Source organism: Nerophis lumbriciformis, linkage group LG29 (assembly GCF_033978685.3).
Source record: "Nerophis lumbriciformis linkage group LG29, RoL_Nlum_v2.1, whole genome shotgun sequence".
NCBI classification, from domain to species: Eukaryota; Metazoa; Chordata; class Actinopteri; order Syngnathiformes; family Syngnathidae; genus Nerophis; species Nerophis lumbriciformis.
Window position 1 is genome coordinate 3,642,925 of NC_084576.2, and position 24,576 is coordinate 3,667,500.

General features: G+C 28.6%; 1 protein-coding gene across 3 annotated transcripts in view; it reads right to left on the reverse strand.

Moving 5' to 3' along the window:
• Positions 1-24,576, reverse strand: part of mipol1 (mirror-image polydactyly 1) — a 201,737-nt gene that overhangs the window by 117,013 nt on the left and 60,148 nt on the right. For all 3 annotated transcript variants that reach the window (XM_061925210.2, XM_061925209.1, XM_061925208.1), the window contains 3 exons: positions 20,556-20,679; positions 20,372-20,492; positions 5,279-5,405 (listed from right to left, as the gene is read on the reverse strand). In XM_061925210.2, the coding sequence (XP_061781194.1) occupies positions 5,279-5,405; positions 20,372-20,492; positions 20,556-20,679 (372 nt within the window). The remainder of the gene's footprint in view (positions 1-5,278; positions 5,406-20,371; positions 20,493-20,555; positions 20,680-24,576) is intronic.

Consider the following 24,576-nt stretch of genomic DNA (forward strand, 5'->3'; position numbering starts at 1 on the left):
TCTGTTCTAAATTGGCCCGCCAACTCCCCTGACCTTAGCCCCATAGAAAATCTGTGGGGTATTGTGAAAAGGAAGATGCAGAATGCCAGACCCAAAAACGCAGAAGAGTTGAAGGCCACTATCAGAGCAACCTGGGCTCTCATAACACCTGAGCAGTGCCAGAAACTCATCGACTCCATGCCACGCCGCATTAACGCAGTAATTGAGGCAAAAGGAGCTCCAACCAAGTATTGAGTATTGTACATGCTCATATTTTTCATTTTCATACTTTTCAGTTGGCCAACATTTCTAAAAATCCCTTTTTTGTATTAGCCTTAAGTAATATTCTAATTTTGTGACACACGGAATTTTGGATTTTCATTTGTTGCCACTTCAAATCATCAAAATTAAATGAAATAAACATTTGAATGCATCAGTCTGTGTGCAATGAATAAATATAATGTACAAGTTACACCTTTTGAATGCAATTACTGAAATAAATCAAGTTTTTCAAAATATTCTAATTTACTGGCTTTTACCTGTATGTATTTGTAGCCAAGAATGTCCTTGTGATTGTGCCAAAACATTCACACCGTGGATCAATAGTCTAGTCTTCCTCACTGTTATCAGAGTCCTCAGGGTCTACAACCTCTTCCTCGACATGAGCAGGCTGGTTGCATGTCAGTGCACTTCAGGCTGCTAGTTGGGGAGTTTGCATGACCGTACACACTTGCAGGAAAGTACCGTATTTTCCGCACTATAAGGCGCACCGGATTATTAGCCGCACCTTCAATGAATGGCATATTTCAAAACTTTGTCCACCTATAAGCCGCCCCGGACTATAAGCCGCGCCTACGCTGCGCTAAAGGGAATGTCAAAAAAACAGTCAGATAGGTCAGTCAAACTTTAATAATATATTAAAAACCAGCGTTCTAACAACTCTGTCCCAAAATGTACGCAAATGTGCAATCACAAACATAGTAAAATTCAAAATAGTGCAGAGCAATAGCAACATAATGTTGCTCGAACGTTAATGTCACAACACACAAAATAAACATAGCGCTCACCTTCTGAAGTTATTCTTCATTCGTAAATCCTTCGAATTCTTCGTCTTCGGTGTCCGAATTGAAAAGTTGGGCAAATGTGGGATCCAAAATGGCCGGTTCCGTCTCGTCGAAGTCATCGGAGTCAGTGTCACTGTTCAGCAGTTCTGTGAATCCTGCCTTCCGGAAAGCTCGGACCACAGTTGTGACCGAAATATCTGCCCAGGCATTTACGATCCACTGGCAAATGTTGGCGTATGTCGTCCGGCGCTGTCTGCCTGTCTTAGTGAAGGTGTGTTCGCCTTCGGTCATCCATTGTTCCCACGCCGTTCGCAGTCGTGATTTGAATGCCCTGTTGACACCAATATCCAGCGGTTGGAGTTCTTTGGTTAATCCACCCGGAATGACGGCGTGTGTTGTATTTGTGTGCTTCACTTGTTTTTTGACACCATCTGTGATGTGGGCGCGCATGGAGTCGTATATCAACATGGACGGAGCTGTGTGAAAAAAGCCACCCGGCCTCTTCGCGTAAACTTCCCTTAACCACTCGCTCATCTTTTCTTCATCCATCCATCCCTTCGAGTTAGCTTTTATGATGACGCCGGCTGGAAAGGTCTCTTTTGGCAAGGTCTTCCTTTTGAATATCACCATGGGTGGAAGTTTCAGGCCATTAGCATGGCAAGCTAGAACCACAGTGAAGGACGACTTCTCATTCCCTGTGGTGCGAATATTCACCGTACGTGCTCCCGTTGTATCCACAGTGCGGTTCACAGGAATATCAGTTGCTGTGAAATAGTAATCCGTGTGAGGATGGAGAGATTGCGTCTTTTCATGAACCGGATCCTTGTCGCTTAGTAGGAGCCATTTTGTGGTCTTTACAGATGTAAACAGGAAATGAAACGTACGGTAATATCCGCGCGCTTTTTCTTCTTCTACGCGGGCGGGTGGTTGCTTACAGTAGAAGAAGAAGCGCTTCCTGTTCTATGGGGGCGGGTGCTTACCTTGGCGGTTGCTTGCGTAGAAGAAGAAGCGCTTCCTGTTCTACCGGGAAAAAAGATGGCGGCTGTTTACCGTAGTTACGAGACCGAAACTTTATGAAAATGAATCTTAATATTTATCCATATATAAAGCGCACCGGGTTAAAAGCCGCACTGTCAGCTTTTGAGTAAATTTGTGGTTTTTAGGTGCGGCTAATGGTGCGGAAAATACGGTAGTTGCAACGCCGCTGGAGAACCCTGCATCCACTCCATGGATGATCAGTGCTTCATTCACAACCCTTGGGACTTGTCAAGTCAAGTCAAGTCAAATCAACTTTATTTATATAGCACGTTTTCAACAACTTTTAAATTGAACCACAGGATGGCATTGCAGACAGTGCCTGCAAATTGCATCCTGGTAGTTTGCATGGACGACATGCATGAAGAGGCAGTCTTCCCATGATGGGAGCTGACCGGACTTGATCTCTCCTCGTCTGGCAGAGTTGATGTCTAAATTCATTGACGTTTGTGGTGTTGGTGGATGGCACGTACATGTGACACTTCTGAAAGAGCTTGGTGGACACTTCCCCATGAATGACCAAGTTTTCTGAAGGTCTCTTGGTAGGTCTTATCCGACATAATTTTTTTCAAGACACCCATATTTCCCCGGCCTACAGAGGCACTGACTGTATCATAACCGGTGAACACGTACGGTCCAACTAGGGCATTATAGACACGAGGACATCTGTATCTTAAGCAGTGATAACCACAGCCTTGGATCCGGCCTCTGCTACATTCAAGTGTGTGCTTCCTCCTTCGTGGACTAGAGCTCTACCATCTTCTCCCAGTGGTCCGTGGTGAGCTTGTAGCAGAGAGCCACTTTTCCTTCAGTTTCTCCCTGCTCTTTGGTTCTTTCCGCTTCTCTACCAGAAACTTGATTATACTTGCCTGCAGAGTCGTTTGGTCCACTGTTGAATATTGTGGCTTGCACCTCTGTTGCATCTCTGCGTCTTTGATGGACGTCTCTCGGTAAAGTTAGAAGACAACGTCAATACGTTGAGTCTGGGCTCCTTAATGAAAAGCTGTGGACAGTCTGGCTTCAGCCAGATGTGAAAATGTTTTGTCATTCCCTTGCATCTTCTGTACCAGACTCATGTCATCAATGACAGTTGCTTCAGCGGGAGGAACACACAAAGGTTTGCTTTGTTCATCTTCTGCAGAGATCCATCGCCATTACCAATTGACCATGGCAAGGGGCATTAAGACATCTCTCATGTGTAGATCTTGAATCTGAGCAACCAGGTTCATGTGACCAAACATGTTCCTGTCAGCCGCAAGAACCATTTCTTTGGCCTGCACTTTGGTTTGGTCTCTTCAAGATGTGGGTGAATTTTTCAAGCTCATTTTTGTCATCTTGTCATGTAACTGTAGTAGGTGGATTTGATTCCAGTTGTTTCTTCTTGAAATCCTGGTATGTCTGGTCTCGTACCGTGCGCACTCGAGGTCATTGGCAACATAAGGAGGAGCAACAGTAGCGGTTGACAAGCTGACAAACTGTGCTTGATCAGGACTCCGTGGTTTCAGCCAACTATTCACCATGAGTTCCACCAAGGATTGGATGTCAGCCCCATCCCTCAGGATCTTACATCTATATGGCGGCTTCATTCTCTTGGTTGCAACTGCGCAGCTAACCATTCTGCAAAATCTGTCACTGTTATTAATTCATAGGATGTGTCAATAGACCATCGTGTGATTTTTCCCCAATCTCAGAATGGTAAAACTGCAAAATACAAACACTAAACTGCTCTTCCCAAACGGTTATCACATACTGAAATAATCATATAGTCCTTACCAAACCCTTAATAGCCCTAAAGTTTGGTTTCCCCTGATGATACCGACACATACCTGGAACCATGGACCATTTGGTCCCTACCAATAACTTAGTGGCCCTAAAGTTTGGTTTCCTCTGATGGTACCGATACATGCCTGGGACCATGAACCATATAGTCCCTACCAATAACTTAGTAGCCCTAAAGTCTGATTTCCTCTGATGGTACCGATACATGCCTGGGACCATGGACCATATAGTCCCTACCAATAACTTAGTAGCCCTAAAGTTTGGTTTCCTCTGATGGTACTGATACATACCGGGGTCCATGGGCCATATGGTCCCTACCAATACCTTAGGAGGCCTCAAGTTTGGTTTCCTCTGATGGTACCGATACATACCTGGGACCGTGGACCATATAGTCCCTACCAATGACTTAGTAGCCCTAAAGTATGGTTTCCTCTGATGGTACCGATTCATGCTTGGGACCGTGGACCATATAGTCCCTACCAATAACTTAGTAGCCCTAAAGTCTGATTTCCTCTGATGGTACCGATACATGCCTGGGACCATGAACCATATAGTCCCTACCAATAACTTAGTAGCCCTAAAGTTTGGTTTCCTCTGATGGTACTGATACATACCGGGGTCCATGGGCCATATGGTCCCTACCAATACCTTAGGAGGCCTCAAGTTTGGTTTCCTCTGATGGTACCGATACATACCTGGGACCGTGGACCATATAGTCCCTACCAATGACTTAGTAGCCCTAAAGTATGGTTTCCTCTGATGGTACCGATACATGCTTGGGACCATGGACCATATAGTCCCTACCAATAACTTAGTAGCCCTAAAGTCTGATTTCCTCTGATGGTACCAATACATGCCGGGGACCATGGACCATATAGTCCCTACCAATAACTTAGTAGCCCTAAAGTCTGATGTCATCTTATGGTACCGATACATGCCTGGGACCATGGACCATATAGTCCCTACCAATAACTTAGTAGCCCTAAAGTTCGGTTAAATGTGATGGTACCGATACATGTCTAGGACCATGGACCATATGGTCCCTACCAATAACTTAGTGGCCCTAAAGTTTGGTTTCCTCTAATGATACAGATACATGCATAGGACCATGGACCATATAGTCCCTACCATTAACTTAGTAGCCCTACATTTTGGTTTCCTTTGATGGTACCGATACATACCTGGGAGCATGGACCATACAGTCCCTACCAATAACTTAGTAGCCCTAAAGTTTGGTTTCCTCTGATGGTACCAATACATGCCTGGGACCATGGAACATATAGTTCCTACCAATAACTTAGTAGCCTTAAAGTTTGGTTTCTTCTGATGGTACCGATACATGCCTGGGACCATGGACTGTGTGTGTGGGTGTGTGTGTGTGTGTGTGTGTGTGTGTGTGTGTGTGTGTGTGTGTGTGTTACCTGGCAGCTTGCTGCAGTTGAGCAACACGATGTAAAGCCTCATCTCGCTCCTGATTGGCCAGCATGACTCGAGACCTGAGAGCCTGGTCTCTGTCCTTGTGAGCACATAACAACTGGTCCAGCAACTCTGACCAGGGACCACATTTAAAAACATTTAATATCTTTCAAAGTCTACTTTAAAATATTTTCAATTTATTTCAAATATCTACTTTGAAAACATTTCAATTTTTGAAGACAAATACATTTTCTGAAATCTACTCAAAAACAATGAAATCATTGTTTTTTTAATTTTATGTTTTAAAGTCTATGTTAACACATAACACATTTTTAAAACATTTTAATATGTTTTATAATCAACCTAAAACATTTAAATTAAGTTTTTAAAATCCTTTTTTAAAACGTTGTAATATGTTTAGAAATCAACTTTAAAAATCCAAATTATGTTTTCAAATCAACTTTGGAAACATTTCAATTACGTCTTAAAATCTACTTTAGAAACATTTTCATTATGTTTTACAATATACTTTAAGATCATTTATATTACGTTTTAAAATTTGCTCTAAAAATATTTAAAATATGTTTTAAAATCAACTTTAAAAACTTTAAAATGTGTTTTAAAATCAACTTGCATAACATTTAGATTATGTTTTAACAAATAGATTTAGATTATATTTTATGATCAACTTTAAGAGCATTGAAAGTATGCTTTAAAATATATTTTAAAAACTTTAAAATGTGTTTTAAAATCGACTTGAATAACATTTAGATTATGTTTTAAAGTTAACGAATAACATTTAAATAATGTTTTAGGGTCTATCTAAAAACAAAGTTTTGAAATCTACATTGAAACATTTCAATATTTTGAAAAATGTACTTGAAAATTATTTAAATGGTCTAAAATCTACTCAAAAACTATTAAATCATATTTTTTTTAAAAGATTACAATGTATTAAAATATATATTAAAACATTTAATATGCTTTAAAATCATGTTTTAAAATGTCAGAATATTTTTTATTAACAATTTGAAAAAGATTTTAAGTATGCTTTAAAATCAACTTTAAAAACATTTAAATGTGTTTTGCAATCAACTTACAAAATACAAATTATGTTTTGAAATCAACTTTGAAAACATTTCAATTACGTTTTAAAATCTGTTTTAAAAACATCTCGACGTTTTGAAATCAACTTTGAAAACATTTCAATTGTGTTATAACATTGACTTAAAAGCATTGAAATGATGTGTTGAAACCAACTTTTCAGACATTTAAAATGTAAATATTATGCTCTGAAATCAACGTCAAACACATTTGAAATGATGTGCTAAAATTAACTTTACTGATATTTAACATTTATATTTTAAAAACAACTTTTAAGACATTTAAAATGTAAATATTATGCTCTGAAATCAACTTTAAACCCATTTAAATTATGTTATAACCAACTTAAAAGCATTGAAATTATGTGTTAAAAACCAATTTTACTGACATTTAAAATGGATATTTTAAAAACAACTTTAAGACATTTAAAATGTAAATATTATGCTCTGAAATCAACGTCAAACACATTTAAAATGATGTGCTAAAATTAACTTTACTGATATTTAACATTTATATTTTAAAAACAACTTTTAAGACATTTAAAATGTAAATATTATGCTCTGAAATCAACTTTAAACCCATTTAAATTATGTTATAACCAACTTAAAAGCATTGAAATTATGTGTTAAAAACCAACTTTACTGACATTTAAAATGGATATTTTAAAAACAACTTTAAGACATTTAAAATGTAAATATTATGCTCTGAAATCAACGTCAAACACATTTAAAATGATGTGCTAAAATTAACTTTACTGATATTTAACATTTATATTTTAAAAACAACTTTTAAGACATTTAAAATGTAAATATTATGCTCTGAAATCAGCTTTAAACCCATTTAAATTATGTTATAACCAACTTAAAAGCATTGAAATTATGTGTTAAAGACCAACTTTACTGACATTTAAAATGGATATTTTAAAAACAACTTTAAGACATTTAAAATGTAAATATTATGCTCTGAAATCAATTGTAAACACATTTCAAATGTTATAACATAAACTTAAAAGCATTGAAATGATGTGTTAAAATCAACGTTACTGACATTTAAAATTTATATTTTAAAAACAACTTTTAAGACATTTAAAGTGTAAATATTATGCTCTGAAATCAACTTTGAACACATTTCAATTGTTATAACCAACTTAAAAGCATTGAAATTATGTGTTAAAAACCAACTTTACTGACATTTAAAATGGATATTTTAAAAACAACTTTAAGACATTTAAAATGTAAATATTATGCTCTGAAATCAACGTCAAACACATTTAAAATGATGTGCTAAAATTAACTTTACTGATATTTAACATTTATATTTTAAAAACAACTTTTAAGACATTTAAAATGTAAATATTATGCTCTGAAATCAACTTTAAACCCATTTAAATGATGTTATAACCAACTTAAAAGCATTGAAATTATGTGTTAAAAACCAACTTTACTGACATTTAAAATGGATATTTTAAAAACAACTTTAAGACATTTAAAATGTAAATATTATGCTCTGAAATCAACGTCAAACACATTTAAAATGATGTGCTAAAATTAACTTTACTGATATTCAACATTTATATTTTAAAAACAACTTTTAAGACATTTAAAGTGTAAATATTATGCTCTGAAATCAACTTTAAACCCATTTAAATTATGTTATAACCAACTTAAAAGCATTGAAATTATGTGTTAAAAACCAACTTTACTGACATTTAAAATGGATATTTTAAAAACAACTTTAAGACATTTAAAATGTAAATATTATGCTCTGAAATCAACGTCAAACACATTTAAAATGATGTGCTAAAATTAACTTTACTGATATTTAACATTTATATTTTAAAAACAACTTTTAAGACATTTAAAATGTAAATATTATGCTCTGAAATCAACTTTAAACCCATTTAAATGATGTTATAACCAACTTAAAAGCATTGAAATTATGTGTTAAAAACCAACTTTACTGACATTTAAAATGGATATTTTAAAAACAACTTTAAGACATTTAAAATGTAAATATTATGCTCTGAAATCAACGTCAAACACATTTAAAATGATGTGCTAAAATTAACTTTACTGATATTCAACATTTATATTTTAAAAACAACTTTTAAGACATTTAAAGTGTAAATATTATGCTCTGAAATCAACTTTAAACCCATTTAAATGATGTTATAACCAACTTAAAAGCATTGAAATTATGTGTTAAAAACCAACTTTACTGACATTTAAAATGGATATTTTAAAAACAACTTTAAGACATTTAAAATGTAAATATTATGCTCTGAAATCAACGTCAAACACATTTAAAATGATGTGCTAAAATTAACTTTACTGATATTTAACATTTATATTTTAAAAACAACTTTTAAGACATTTAAAATGTAAATATTATGCTCTGAAATCAACTTTAAACCCATTTAAATGATGTTATAACCAACTTAAAAGCATTGAAATTATGTGTTAAAAACCAACTTTACTGACATTTAAAATGGATATTTTAAAAACAACTTTAAGACATTTAAAATGTAAATATTATGCTCTGAAATCAACGTCAAACACATTTAAAATGATGTGCTAAAATTAACTTTACTGATATTCAACATTTATATTTTAAAAACAACTTTTAAGACATTTAAAGTGTAAATATTATGCTCTGAAATCAACTTTAAACCCATTTAAATTATGTTATAACCAACTTAAAAGCATTGAAATTATGTGTTAAAAACCAACTTTACTGACATTTAAAATGGATATTTTAAAAACAACTTTAAGACATTTAAAATGTAAATATTATGCTCTGAAATCAACGTCAAACACATTTAAAATGATGTGCTAAAATTAACTTTACTGATATTTAACATTTATATTTTAAAAACAACTTTTAAGACATTTAAAATGTAAATATTATGCTCTGAAATCAACTTTAAACCCATTTAAATGATGTTATAACCAACTTAAAAGCATTGAAATTATGTGTTAAAAACCAACTTTACTGACATTTAAAATGGATATTTTAAAAACAACTTTAAGACATTTAAAATGTAAATATTATGCTCTGAAATCAACGTCAAACACATTTAAAATGATGTGCTAAAATTAACTTTACTGATATTCAACATTTATATTTTAAAAACAACTTTTAAGACATTTAAAGTGTAAATATTATGCTCTGAAATCAACTTTAAACCCATTTAAATTATGTTATAACCAACTTAAAAGCATTGAAATTATGTGTTAAAAACCAACTTTACTGACATTTAAAATGGATATTTTAAAAACAACTTTAAGACATTTAAAATGTAAATATTATGCTCTGAAATCAACGTCAAACACATTTAAAATGATGTGCTAAAATTAACTTTACTGATATTCAACATTTATATTTTAAAAACAACTTTTAAGACATTTAAAGTGTAAATATTATGCTCTGAAATCAACTTTAAACCCATTTAAATTATGTTATAACCAACTTAAAAGCATTGAAATTATGTGTTAAAAACCAACTTTACTGACATTTAAAATGGATATTTTAAAAACAACTTTAAGACATTTAAAATGTAAATATTATGCTCTGAAATCAACGTCAAACACATTTAAAATGATGTGCTAAAATTAACTTTACTGATATTTAACATTTATATTTTAAAAACAACTTTTAAGACATTTAAAATGTAAATATTATGCTCTGAAATCAACTTTAAACCCATTTAAATTATGTTATAACCAACTTAAAAGCATTGAAATTATGTGTTAAAAACCAACTTTACTGACATTTAAAATGGATATTTTAAAAACAACTTTAAGACATTTAAAATGTAAATATTATGCTCTGAAATCAATTGTAAACACATTTCAAATGTTATAACATAAACTTAAAAGCATTGAAATGTGTTAAAATCAACTTTACTGACATTTAAAATTTATATTTTAAAATCAACGTTACTGACATTTAAAATTTATATTTTAAAATCAACTTTTAAGACATTTAAAGTGTAAATATTATGCTCTGAAATCAACTTTGAACACATTTCAATTGTTATAACATCAACTTGAAAGCATTGAAATGATGTGTTAAAATCAACTTTACTGACATTATAATGTATATTTTAAAAAGAACTTTTAAGACATTTAAAATGTAAATATTATGCTCTGAAATCAACGTCAAACACATTTAAAATGATGTGCTAAAATTAACTTTACTGATATTTAACATTTATATTTTAAAAACAACTTTTAAGACATTTAAAATGTAAATATTATGCTCTGAAATCAACTTTAAACACATTTAAATTGTTATAACATCAACTTGAAAGCATTGAAATTATGTCTTAAAATCAACTTTACTGACATTTAAATTATGTTATAACCAACTTAAAAGCATTGAAATTATGTGTTAAAAACCAACTTTACTGACATTTAAAATGGATATTTTAAAAACAACTTTAAGACATTTAAAATGTAAATATTATGCTCTGAAATCAATTGTAAACACATTTCAAATGTTATAACATAAACTTAAAAGCATTGAAATGATGTGTTAAAATCAACTTTACTGACATTTAAAATTGATATTTTAAAATCAACGTTACTGACATTTAAAATGTATATTTTAAAAACAACTTTTAAGACATTTAAAGTGTAAATATTATGCTCTGAAATCAACTTTGAACACATTTCAATTGTTATAACATCAACTTAAAAGCATTGAAGTTATGTGTTAAAATCAACTTTACTGACATTATAATGTATATTTTAAAAAGAACTTTTAAGACATTTAAAATGTAAACATGATGTTTTAAAATCAACTTTAAACACATTTAAATTATGTGTTAAAATATACCATACTGACATTTAAAATGTATATTTTAAAAACAACTTTTAGGACATTTTAAATGTAAACATTATGCTCTGAAATCAACTTTAAACACATTTAAATTGTTATAACATCAACTTGAAAGCATTGAAATTATGTCTTAAAATCAACTTTACTGACATTTAAAATGTATATTTTCAAAACAACTTTTCAGACATTTAAAATGTAAATATTATGCTCTGAAATCAATTGTAAACACATTTCAAATGTTATAACATAAACTTAAAAGCATTGAAATGATGTGTTAAAATCAACTTTACTGACATTTAAAATTGATATTTTAAAATCAACGTTACTGACATTTAAAATGTATATTTTAAAAACAACTTTTAAGACATTTAAAGTGTAAATATTATGCTCTGAAATCAACTTTGAACACATTTCAATTGTTATAACATCAACTTAAAAGCATTGAAGTTATGTGTTAAAATCAACTTTACTGACATTATAATGTATATTTTAAAAAGAACTTTTAAGACATTTAAAATGTAAACATGATGTTTTAAAATCAACTTTAAACACATTTAAATTATGTGTTAAAATATACCATACTGACATTTAAAATGTATATTTTAAAAACAACTTTTAGGACATTTTAAATGTAAACATTATGCTCTGAAATCAACTTTAAACACATTTAAATTGTTATAACATCAACTTGAAAGCATTGAAATTATGTCTTAAAATCAACTTTACTGACATTTAAAATGTATATTTTAAAAACAACTTTTAAGACATTTAAAGTGTAAATATTATGGTCTGAAATCAACTTTGAACACATTTCAATTGTTATAACATCAACTTAAAAGCATTGAAATGATGTTAAAATCAACTTTACTGACATTATAATGTATATTTTAAAAAGAACTTTTAAGACATTTAAAATGTAAATATTATGCTCTGAAATCAACGTCAAACACATTTAAAATGATGTGCTAAAATTAACTTTACTGATATTTAACATTTATATTTTAAAAACAACTTTTAAGACATTTAAAATGTAAATATTATGCTCTGAAATCAACTTTAAACCCATTTAAATTATGTTATAACCAACTTAAAAGCATTGAAATTATGTGTTAAAAACCAACTTTACTGACATTTAAAATGGATATTTTAAAAACAACTTTAAGACATTTAAAATGTAAATATTATGCTCTGAAATCAATTGTAAACACATTTCAAATGTTATAACATAAACTTAAAAGCATTGAAATGATGTGTTAAAATCAACTTTACTGACATTTAAAATTTATATTTTAAAATCAACGTTACTGACATTTAAAATTTATATTTTAAAATCAACGTTACTGACATTTAAAATTTATATTTTAAAAACAACTTTTAAGACATTTAAAGTGTAAATATTATGCTCTGAAATCAACTTTGAACACATTTCAATTGTTATAACATCAACTTAAAAGCATTGAAATGATGTGTTAAAATCAACTTTACTGACATTATAATGTATATTTTAAAAAGAACTTTTAAGACATTTAAAATGTAAACATGATGTTTTAAAATCAACTTTAAACACATTTAAATTATGTGTTAAAATATACCATACTGACATTTAAAATGTATATTTTAAAAACAACTTTTAGGACATTTTAAATGTAAACATTATGCTCTGAAATCAACTTTAAACACATTTAAATTGTTATAACATCAACTTGAAAGCATTGAAATTGTGTCTTAAAATCAACTTTACTGACATTTAAATTATGTTATAACCAACTTAAAAGCATTTAAATTATGTGTTAAAATATACCATACTGACATTTAAAATGTATATTTTAAAAACAACTTTAAGACATTTAAAATGTAAATATTATGCTCTGAAATCAATTGTAAACACATTTCAAATGTTATAACAAACTTAAAAGCATTGAAATGATGTGTTAAAATCAACTTTACTGACATTTAAAATTTATATTTTAAAATCAACGTTACTGACATTTAAAATTTATATTTTAAAAACAACTTTTAAGACATTTAAAGTGTAAATATTATGCTCTGAAATCAATTGTAAACACATTTCAATTGTTATAACATCAACTTAAAAGCATTGAAATGATGTGTTAAAATCAACTTTACTGACATTATAATGTATATTTTAAAAAGAACTTTTAAGACATTTAAAATGTAAACATGATGTTTTAAAATCAACTTTAAACACATTTAAATGATGTGTTAAAATATACCATACTGACATTTAAAATGTATATTTTAAAAACAACTTTTAGGACATTTTAAATGTAAACATTATGCTCTGAAATCAACTTTAAACACATTTAAATTGTTATAACATCAACTTGAAAGCATTGAAATTATGTCTTAAAATCAACTTTACTGACATTTAAAATTTATATTTTAAAAACAACTTTTAAGACATTTAAAGTGTAAATATTATGCTCTGAAATCAACTTTGAACACATTTCAATTGTTATAACATCAACTTAAAAGCATTGAAATGATGTGTTAAAATCAACTTTACTGACATTATAATGTATATTTTAAAAATAACTTTTAAGACATTTAAAATGTAAATATTATGCTCTGAAATCAACGTCAAACACATTTAAAATGATGTGCTAAAATTAACTTTACTGATATTTAACATTTATATTTTAAAAACAACTTTTAAGACATTTAAAATGTAAATATTATGCTCTGAAATCAACTTTAAACCCATTTAAATTATGTTATAACCAACTTAAAAGAATTGTAATTATGTGTTAAAAACCAACTTTACTGACATTTAAAATGGATATTTTAAAAACAACTTTAAGACATTTAAAATGTAAATATTATGCTCTGAAATCAACGTCAAACACATTTAAAATGATGTGCTAAAATTAACTTTACTGATATTTAACATTTATATTTTAAAAACAACTTTTAAGACATTTAAAGTGTAAATATTATGCTCTGAAATCAACTTTAAACCCATTTAAATTATGTTATAACCAACTTAAAAGCATTGAAATTATGTGTTAAAAACCAACTTTACTGACATTTAAAATGGATATTTTAAAAACAACTTTAAGACATTTAAAATGTAAATATTATGCTCTGAAATCAATTGTAAACACATTTCAAATGTTATAACATAAACTTAAAAGCATTGAAATGATGTGTTAAAATCAACTTTACTGACATTTCAAATTTATATTTTAAAATCAACGTTACTGACATTTAAAATATATATTTTAAAAACAACTTTTAAGACATTTAAAGTGTAAATATTATGCTCTGAAATCAACTTTGAACACATTTCAATTGTTATAACATCAACTTAAAAGCATTGAAATTATGTGTTAAAATCAACTCTACTGACATTATAATGTATATTTTAAAAAGAACTTTTAAGACATTTAAAATGTAAACATGATGTTTTAAAATCAACTTTAAACACATTTAAATTATGTGTTAAAATATACCATACTGACATTTAAAATGTATATTTTAAAAACAACTTTTAGGACATTTTAAATGTAAACATTATGCTCTGAAATCAACTTTAAACACATTTAAATTGTTATAACATCAACTTGAAAGCATTGAAATTATGTCTTAAAATCAACTTTACTGACATTTAAAATGTATATTTTCAAAACAACTTTTAAGACACTTAAAATGTAAATATTATGCTCTGAAATCAACTTTAAGCCCATTTAAATTATGTTATAACCAACTTAAAAGCATTGAAATTATGTGTTAAAAACCAACTTTACTGACATTTAAAATGGATATTTTAAAAACAACTTTAAGACATTTAAAATGTAAATATTATGCTCTGAAATCAATTGTAAACACATTTCAAATGTTATAACATAAACTTAAAAGCACTGAAATGTGTTAAAATCAACTTTACTGACATTTAAAATTTATATTTTAAAATCAACGTTACTGACATTTAAAATTTATATTTTAAAAACAACTTTTAAGACATTTAAAGTGTAAATATTATGCTCTGAAATCAACTTTGAACACATTTCAATTGTTATAACATCAACTTAAAAGCATTGAAATTATGTGTTAAAATCAACTTTACTGACATTATAATGTATATTTTAAAAAGAACTTTTAAGACATTTAAAATGTAAACATGATGTTTTAAAATCAACTTTAAACACATTTAAATTATGTGTTCAAATATACCATACTGACATTTAAAATGTATATTTTAAAAACAACTTTTAGGACATTTTAAATGTAAACATTATGCTCTGAAATCAACTTTAAACACATTTAAATTGTTATAACATCAACTTGAAAGCATTGAAATGATGTCTTAAAATCAACTTTACTGACATTTAAATTATGTTATAACCAACTTAAAAGCATTGAAATTATGTGTTAAAAACCAACTTTACTGACATTTAAAATGGATATTTTAAAAACAACTTTAAGACATTTAAAGTGTAAATATTATGCTCTGAAATCAACTTTGAACACATTTCAAATGTTATAACATAAACTTAAAAGCATTGAAATGATGTGTTATAATCAACTTTACTGACATTATAATGTATATTTTAAAAAGAACTTTTAAGACATTTAAAATGTAAACATGATGTTTTAAAATCAACTTTAAACACATTTAAATTATGTGTTCAAATATACCATACTGACATTTAAAATGTATATTTTAAAAACAACTTTTAGGACATTTTAAATGTAAACATTATGCTCTGAAATCAACTTTAAACACATTTAAATTGTTATAACATCAACTTGAAAGCATTGAAATTATGTCTTAAAATCAACTTTACTGACATTTAAATTATGTTATAACCAACTTAAAAGCATTGAAATTATGTGTTAAAAACCAACTTTACTGACATTTAAAATGGATATTTTAAAAACAACTTTAAGACATTTAAAATGTAAATATTATGCTCTGAAATCGATTGTAAACACATTTCAAATGTTATAACATAAACTTAAAAGCATTGAAATGATGTGTTAAAATCAACTTTACTGACATTTAAAATGTATATTTTAAAAACAACTTTTAAGACATTTAAAGTGTATATTTTAAAAACAACTTTTAAGACATTTAAAGTGTAAATATTATGCTCTGAAATCAACTTTGAACACATTTCAATTGTTATAACATCAACTTAAAAGCATTGAAATGATGTGTTAAAATCAACTTTACTGACATTATAATGTATATTTTAAAAAGAACTTTTAAGACATTTAAAATGTAAACATGATGTTTTAAAATCAACTTTAAACACATTTAAATGATGTGTTAAAATATACCATACTGACATTTAAAATGTATATTTTAAAAACAACTTTTAGGACATTTTAAATGTAAACATTATGCTCTGAAATCAACTTTAAACACATTTAAATTGTTATAACATCAACTTGAAAGCATTGAAATTATGTCTTAAAATCAATTTTACTGACATTTAAAATGTAAATATTATGCTCTGAAATCAATTGTAAACACATTTCAAATGTTATAACATAAACTTAAAAGCATTGAAATGATGTGTTAAAATCAACTTTACTGACATTTAAAATTTATATTTTAAAATCAACGTTACTGACATTTAAAATGTATATTTTAAAAACAACTTTTAAGACATTTAAAGTGTAAATATTATGCTCTGAAATCAACTTTGAACACATTTCAATTGTTATAACATCAACTTAAAAGCATTGAAATTATGTGTTAAAATCAACTTTACTGACATTATAATGTATATTTTAAAAATAACTTTTAAGACATTTAAAATGTAAACATGATGTTTTAAAATCAACTTTAAACACATTTAAATTATGTGTTAAAATATACCATACTGACATTTAAAATGTATATTTTAAAAACAACTTTTAGGACATTTTAAATGTAAACATTATGCTCTGAAATCAACTTTAAACACATTTAAATTGTTATAACATCAACTTGAAAGCATTGAAATTATGTCTTAAAATCAACTTTACTGACATTTAAATTATGTTATAACCAACTTAAAAGCATTGAAATGATGTGTTAAAATCAACTTTACTGACATTATAATGTATATTTTAAAAAGAACTTTTAAGACATTTAAAATGTAAATATTATGCTCTGAAATCAACTTTAAACCCATTTAAATTATGTTATAACCAACTTAAAAGCATTGAAATTATGTGTTAAAAACCAACTTTACTGACATTTAAAATGGATATTTTAAAAACAACTTTAAGACATTTAAAATGTAAATATTATGCTCTGAAATCAATTGTAAACACATTTCAAATGTTATAACATAAACTTAAAAGCATTGAAATGATGTGTTAAAATCAACTTTACTGACATTTAAAATTTATATTTTAAAATCAACGTTACTGACATTTAAAATTTATATTTTAAAAACAACTTTTAAGACATTTAAAGTGTAAATATTATGCTCTGAAATCAACTTTGAACACATTTCAATTGTAATAACATCAACTTAAAAGCATTGAAATGATGTGTTAAAATCAACTTTACTGACATTATAATGTATATTTTAAAAAGAACTTTTAAGACATTTAAAATGTAAACATGATGTTTTAAAATCAACTTTAAACACATTTAAATTATGTGTTCAAATATACCATACTGACATTTAAAATGTATATTTTAAAAACAACTTTTAGGACATTTTAAATGTAAACATTATGCTCTGAAATCAACTTTAAACACATTTAAATTGTTATAACATCAACTTGAAAGCATTGAAATTATGTCTTAAAATCAACTTTACTGACATTTAAATTATGTTATAACCAACTTAAAAGCATTGAAATTATGTGTTAAAAACCAACTTTACTGACATTTAAAATGGATATTTTAAAAACAACTTTAAGACATTTAAAATGTAAATATTATGCTCTGAAATCAATTGTAAACACATTTCAAATGTTATAACATAAACTTAAAAGCATTGAAATGATGTGTTAAAATCAACTTTACTGACATTTAAAATGTATATTTTAAAATCAACGTTACTGACATTTAAAATTTATATTTTAAAAACAACTTTTAAGACATTTAAAGTGTAAATATTATGCTCTGAAATCAACTTTGAACACATTTCAATTGTTATAACATCAACTTGAAAGCATTGAAATTATGTGTTAAAATCAACTTTACTGACATTATAATGTATATTTTAAAAAGAACTTTTAAGACATTTAAAATGTAAACATGATGTTTTAAAATCAACTTTAAACACATTTAAATTATGTGTTCAAATATACCATACTGACATTTAAAATGTATATTTTAAAAACAACTTTTAGGACATTTTAAATGTAAACGTTATGCTCTGAAATCAACTTTAAACACATTTAAATTGTTATAACATCAACTTGAAAGCATTGAAATTATGTCTTAAAATCAACTTTACTGACATTTAAATTATGTTATAACCAACTTAAAAGCATTGAAATTATGTGTTAAAAACCAACTTTACTGACATTTAAAATGGATATTTTAAAAACAACTTTAAGACATTTAAAATGTAAATATTATGCTCTGAAATCAATTGTAAACACATTTCAAATGTTATAACATAAACTTAAAAGCACTGAAATGTGTTAAAATCAACTTTACTGACATTTAAAATTTATATTTTAAAATCAACGTTACTGACATTTAAAATTTATATTTTAAAAACAACTTTTAAGACATTTAAAGTGTAAATATTATGCTCTGAAATCAACTTTGAACACATTTCAATTGTTATAACATCAACTTAAAAGCATTGAAATTATGTGTTAAAATCAACTTTACTGACATTATAATGTATATTTTAAAAAGAACTTTTAAGACATTTAAAATGTAAACATGATGTTTTAAAATCAACTTTAAACACATTTAAATTATGTGTTAAAATATACCATACTGACATTTAAAATGTATATTTTAAAAACAACTTTTAGGACATTTTAAATGTAAACATTATGCTCTGAAATCAACTTTAAACACATTTAAATTGTTATAACATCAACTTGAAAGCATTGAAATTATGTCTTAAAATCAACTTTACTGACATTTAAAATTTATATTTTAAAAACATCTTTTAAGACATTTAAAGTGTAAATATTATGCTCTGAAATCAACTTTGAACACATTTCAATTGTTATAACATCAACTTAAAAGCATTGAAATTATGTGTTAAAATTAACTTTACTGACATTATAATGTATATTTTAAAAAGAACTTTTAAGACATTTAAAATGTAAATATTATGCTCTGAAATCAACGTCAAACACATTTAAAATGATGTGCTAAAATTAACTTTACTGATATTTAACATTTATATTTTAAAAACAACTTTTAAGACATTTAAAATGTAAATATTATGCTCTGAAATCAACTTTAAACCCATTTAAATTATGTTATAACCAACTTAATAGCATTGAAATTATGTGTTAAAAACCAACTTTACTGACATTTAAAATGGATATTTTAAAAACAACTTTAAGACATTTAAAATGTAAATATTATGCTCTGAAATCAATTGTAAACACATTTCAAATGTTATAACATAAACTTAAAAGCATTGAAATGATGTGTTAAAATCAACTTTACTGACATTTAAAATTTATATTTTAAAATCAACGTTACTGACATTTAAAATGTATATTTTAAAAACAACTTTTAGGACATTTTAAATGTAAACATTATGCTCTGAAATCAACTTTAAACACATTTAAATTGTTATAACATCAACTTAAAAGCATTGAAATTATGTGTTAAAATCAACTTTACTGACATTATAATGTATATTTTAAAAAGAACTTTTAAGACATTTAAAATGTAAACATGATGTTTTAAAATCAACTTTAAACACATTTAAATTATGTGTTCAAATATACCATACTGACATTTAAAATGTATATTTTAAAAACAACTTTTAGGACATTTTAAATGTAAACATTATGCTCTGAAATCAACTTTAAACACATTTAAATTGTTATAACATCAACTTGAAAGCATTGAAATGATGTCTTAAAATCAACTTTACTGACATTTAAAATGACAACTTTTAAGACACTTCAAATGTAAATATGATGTTTTAAAATCAACTTTAAAAACATTGGGATGTAGACTTCCTGGCTCTCACCTGAAGGTCTTTCCCAGGCTTTGGCCTCATTCTGCTCCGCCCTCAGCTCCACCTCCTTCCTCTGTAGCTCCACCTCCTTCCTCTGTAGCTCCTCCTCCTTAAGGCTGAGCTGCTCCAGCAGCTGCAACAAAGAGTGTTTGTTTGTTTGTTTGCGACCGCACACGCCAACGCTGACCTTTCCGACCTTCTTGTTGGCGTCTCTCAGCGCGTCCAGCTCCCTCAACAACAGCGACACCTTCTTGTCGCCGGCAGGGGGCGGAGCCTGCTCATACGCTGCCGCGCCACCAATCGCGCTGTCCTGACGCCTGCTGGAGGAGACGACATGGACGACTAAAAGACAAGTTTCAGACTTGTCCATGATGGAAATCTTCTTGATGCCCTCTTAGCGTCCAGCTAGCGCCCTGCTAGCCCATTTCTAGCAACTAACATCATGTTAACTTCCTGTTAATGCCCTACTAGTGCTCTGTTAGCATCATGCAACGTTGACGTTGTGTTTGCATAGCGTCATGTTAGCGTCATGTTAGCGGCCTGGTGACGTTGTGTTTGCTGTAAGTTTACGTAGCGTCATGTTAGCGTCATACTAGCAGCCTGTCGATGTTGTGTTTGCTGTGCGTTTGCATGCCGTCATGTTAGCATCATGCTAGCGGCCTGTTGACGTTGTGTTTGCTGCACGTTTATATAGCGTCATGTTAGCGGCCTGTTGCGTCATGTTAGCTTCATGCTAGCAGCCTGTTGACGTATTTGCTGTACGTTTTCATGCCGTCATGTTAGCTTTATGCTAGCAGCCTGTTGACGTGTTTGCTGTACGTTTACATGCCGTACAAGTTAGCTTCATACTAGCAGCCTGTTGATGTGTTTGCTGTACGTTTACATGCCGTCATGTTAGCTTCACGCGAGCAGCCTTTTGACGTGTTTGCTGTAGGTTTACATGCCGTCGTGTTAACGTCATGCTGGCGGCCTGTTGACGTGTTTGCTCATCATGCTAGCAACCTGTCAGCGCTGGACTGGTTGCTGTGAGGTCAGATGCTGGCGGCCACAGGTGATGAGATGGAGTCAGGCTGTCTAATAAAAAGCTGCAAAATGTGTCTCATACCCCTTAAAGGTCACACTTCTTCTTGGAGTAATAAAGCGGGTAAATAATACATTTTAATTTATTTCCAATCAACTATTTCCGTCTCAATTGAATAGGTCACATTTCTGAAAGATGAAGTTTAATCAAAACTTTTTAATAACAACTACAATATTAGGAGTGTCTTCAGCGTAGTGCAATCAGTTTGGTTAGCCATCATTTTTACTGAACAATTATTCTAAGGCACGCTTTTTGTTTGTTGGCTTTTTTTAATGCCAACCTCACACGTCTTGCGTCATTCGTAATTACGTAATTGTTCATTGTTACGTCATTCTTAATTACGTAAGTGTTCATTGTTACGTCTTTCTTAATTATCTAATTGTTTATTGTTACGTCCTTCTTAACTACATAATTGTTCATTGTTACGTCCTTCTTAATTACATCATTGTTCATTGTTACGTCCTTCCTAATTACGTAAATGTTCATTTTTACATCCTTCTTAATTACACAGTTGTTCATTGTTACGTCCTTCTTAATTACATAGTTGTTTATTGTTACGTCCTTCTTAATTATGTTATTGTTCATTGTTACGTCCTTCTTAATTACATAATTGTTCATTGTTACGTCCTTCCTAATTACGTAAATGTTCATTTTTACATCCTTCTTAATTACACAGTTGTTCATTGTTACGTCCTTCTTAATTACATAGTTGTTTATTGTTATGTCAGTCTTAATTACATAACTGTTCATTGTTACGTCCTTCTTAATTACATAATTGTTCATTGTTACGTCCTTCTTAATTATGTTATTGTTCATTGTAACGTCCTTCTTAAATACATAAGTCTTCATTGTTACGGCCTTCTTAATTACATAATTGTTCATTGTTACGTCATTTTTAATTCCGCATTTGTTCATTGTTACGTCAGTCTTAATTACGTAATTTTGTTTTTTTGTTACTTCATTCTTAATTACATAATTGTTCATTGTTACGTCAGTCTTAATTGCGTAATTGTTCATTGTTACGTCAGTCTTAATTACGTAATTGTTCACTGTTACGTCCTTTATTAAAAAATTGTTCATTGTTACGTCTTTCTTAATTACATAATTGTTCATTGTTATGTCCTTCCTAATTACGAAATTGTTCATTGTTACGTCCTTCTTAATTACATAATTGTTCAATATTACGTCCTTTTTAATTACGTAATTGTTCATTGTTATGTCAGTCTAATTACGTAATTGTTCATTGTTATGTCAGTCTAATTACGTAGTTGTTCATTGTTATGTCATTCTTAATAACGTAGTTGTTCATTGTTACGTCAGTCTTAATTATGTAATTGTTCATTGTTACGTCCTTCTTATTTAAACTTTTGTGTATTTGTTCTGTCATTATTCATTCTGTAATTGTTCATTATTGTGTCCTCCTTAATTGCATAATTGTTCATTGTTACGTCCTTCTTAATTACATAGTTGTTCACTGTTACGTCAGTCCTAATTACGTAATTGTTCATTGTTACGTCTTTCTTTATTAGGTAGTTTCTTCATTGTTACGTCCTTTTAGCTACGTAATTGTTCATTGTTACATCCTTCTTAATTACGTAATTGTCCATTGTTACGTCCTTCTTAATCATCTAATTGTTCATTGTTATGTCCTTCCTAATTACGAAATTGTTCATTGTTACGTCCTTCTTAATTATATAATTGTTCATTGTTACGTCCTTCTTAATTACATAATTGTTCATTGTGATGTCATTCTTTATTACGAAATTGTTCATGGTTACATCCTTCTTAATTACATAGTTGTTCTTTGTTACGTCAGTCTTAATTACGTAATTGTTCATTGTTACATCAGTCTTAATTACGTAGTTGTTCATTGTTGCGTCATTCTTAAATACATAGTTGTTCATTGTTATGTCCTTAATTACGTAAATTTTATGTTACGTCATTCTTAATTACATGGTTGTTCATTGTTACGTCAGTCCTAATGACGTATTTTTCATTGAATCGTCCTTCTCGATTACGTAATTGTTCATTGTTAGGTCCTTCTTAATTACATAATTGTTCATGATAATGTCCTTCTTAGATACGAAATTGTTCATTGTTACGTCCTTCTTAATTACATCATTGTTCATTGTTACGTCCTTAATTACAAAGTTCTTCATTGTTACGTCAGTCTTAATTACATAATTAATTGTTCATTGTTACGTCAGTCTTAATTGCGTAATTGTTCATTGTTACGTCAGTCTTAATTACGTAGTTGTTCATTGTTACGTTATTCTTAATTACATAGTTGTTCATGGCTACATGCTTCTTAATAACATAGTTGTTCATCATGTCATTCTTAATTACGTAATTGTTCATTGTTACGGCCTCAATTACATAATTGTTCATTGTTACAACAGTCTTAATTATGTAATTGTTCATTGTTACATCCTTCTTAATTACGTAATTGTTCATTGTTACGTCCTTCTTAATTACGTAATTGTTCATTGTTACGTCAGTTTTAATTACGTAGTTGTTCATTGTTATGTCATTCTTAATTACGTAATTGTTCATTGTTACGTCCTTCTTAATTACATAATTGTTCATTGTTACGTCCTCAATTACATAGTTGTTCATTGTTACGTCAGTCTTAATTATGTAATTGTTCATTGTTACATCCTTCTTAATTACGTAATTGTTCATTGTTACGTCATTCTTAATTACGTAATTGTTCATTGTTACGTCCTTCTTAATTACATAATTGTTCATTGTTACGTCCTTCTTAATTATGTAATTGTTCATTGTTACGTCCTTCTTGATTACGTAATTGTTCATTGTTACGTCAGTTTTAATTACGTAGTTGTTCATTGTTATGTCATTCTTAATTACGTAATTGTTCATGTTACGTCCTTCTTAATTACATAATTGTTCATTGTTACGTCCTCAATTACATAGTTGTTCATTGTTACGTCAGTCTTAATTATGTAATTGTTCATTGTTACGTCATTCTTAATTACGTAATTGTTCATTGTTACGTCAGTTTTAATTACGTAGTTGTTCATTGTTATGTCATTCTTAATTACGTAATTGTTCATGTTACGTCCTTCTTAATTACATAATTGTTCATTGTTACGTCCTCAATTACATAGTTGTTCAT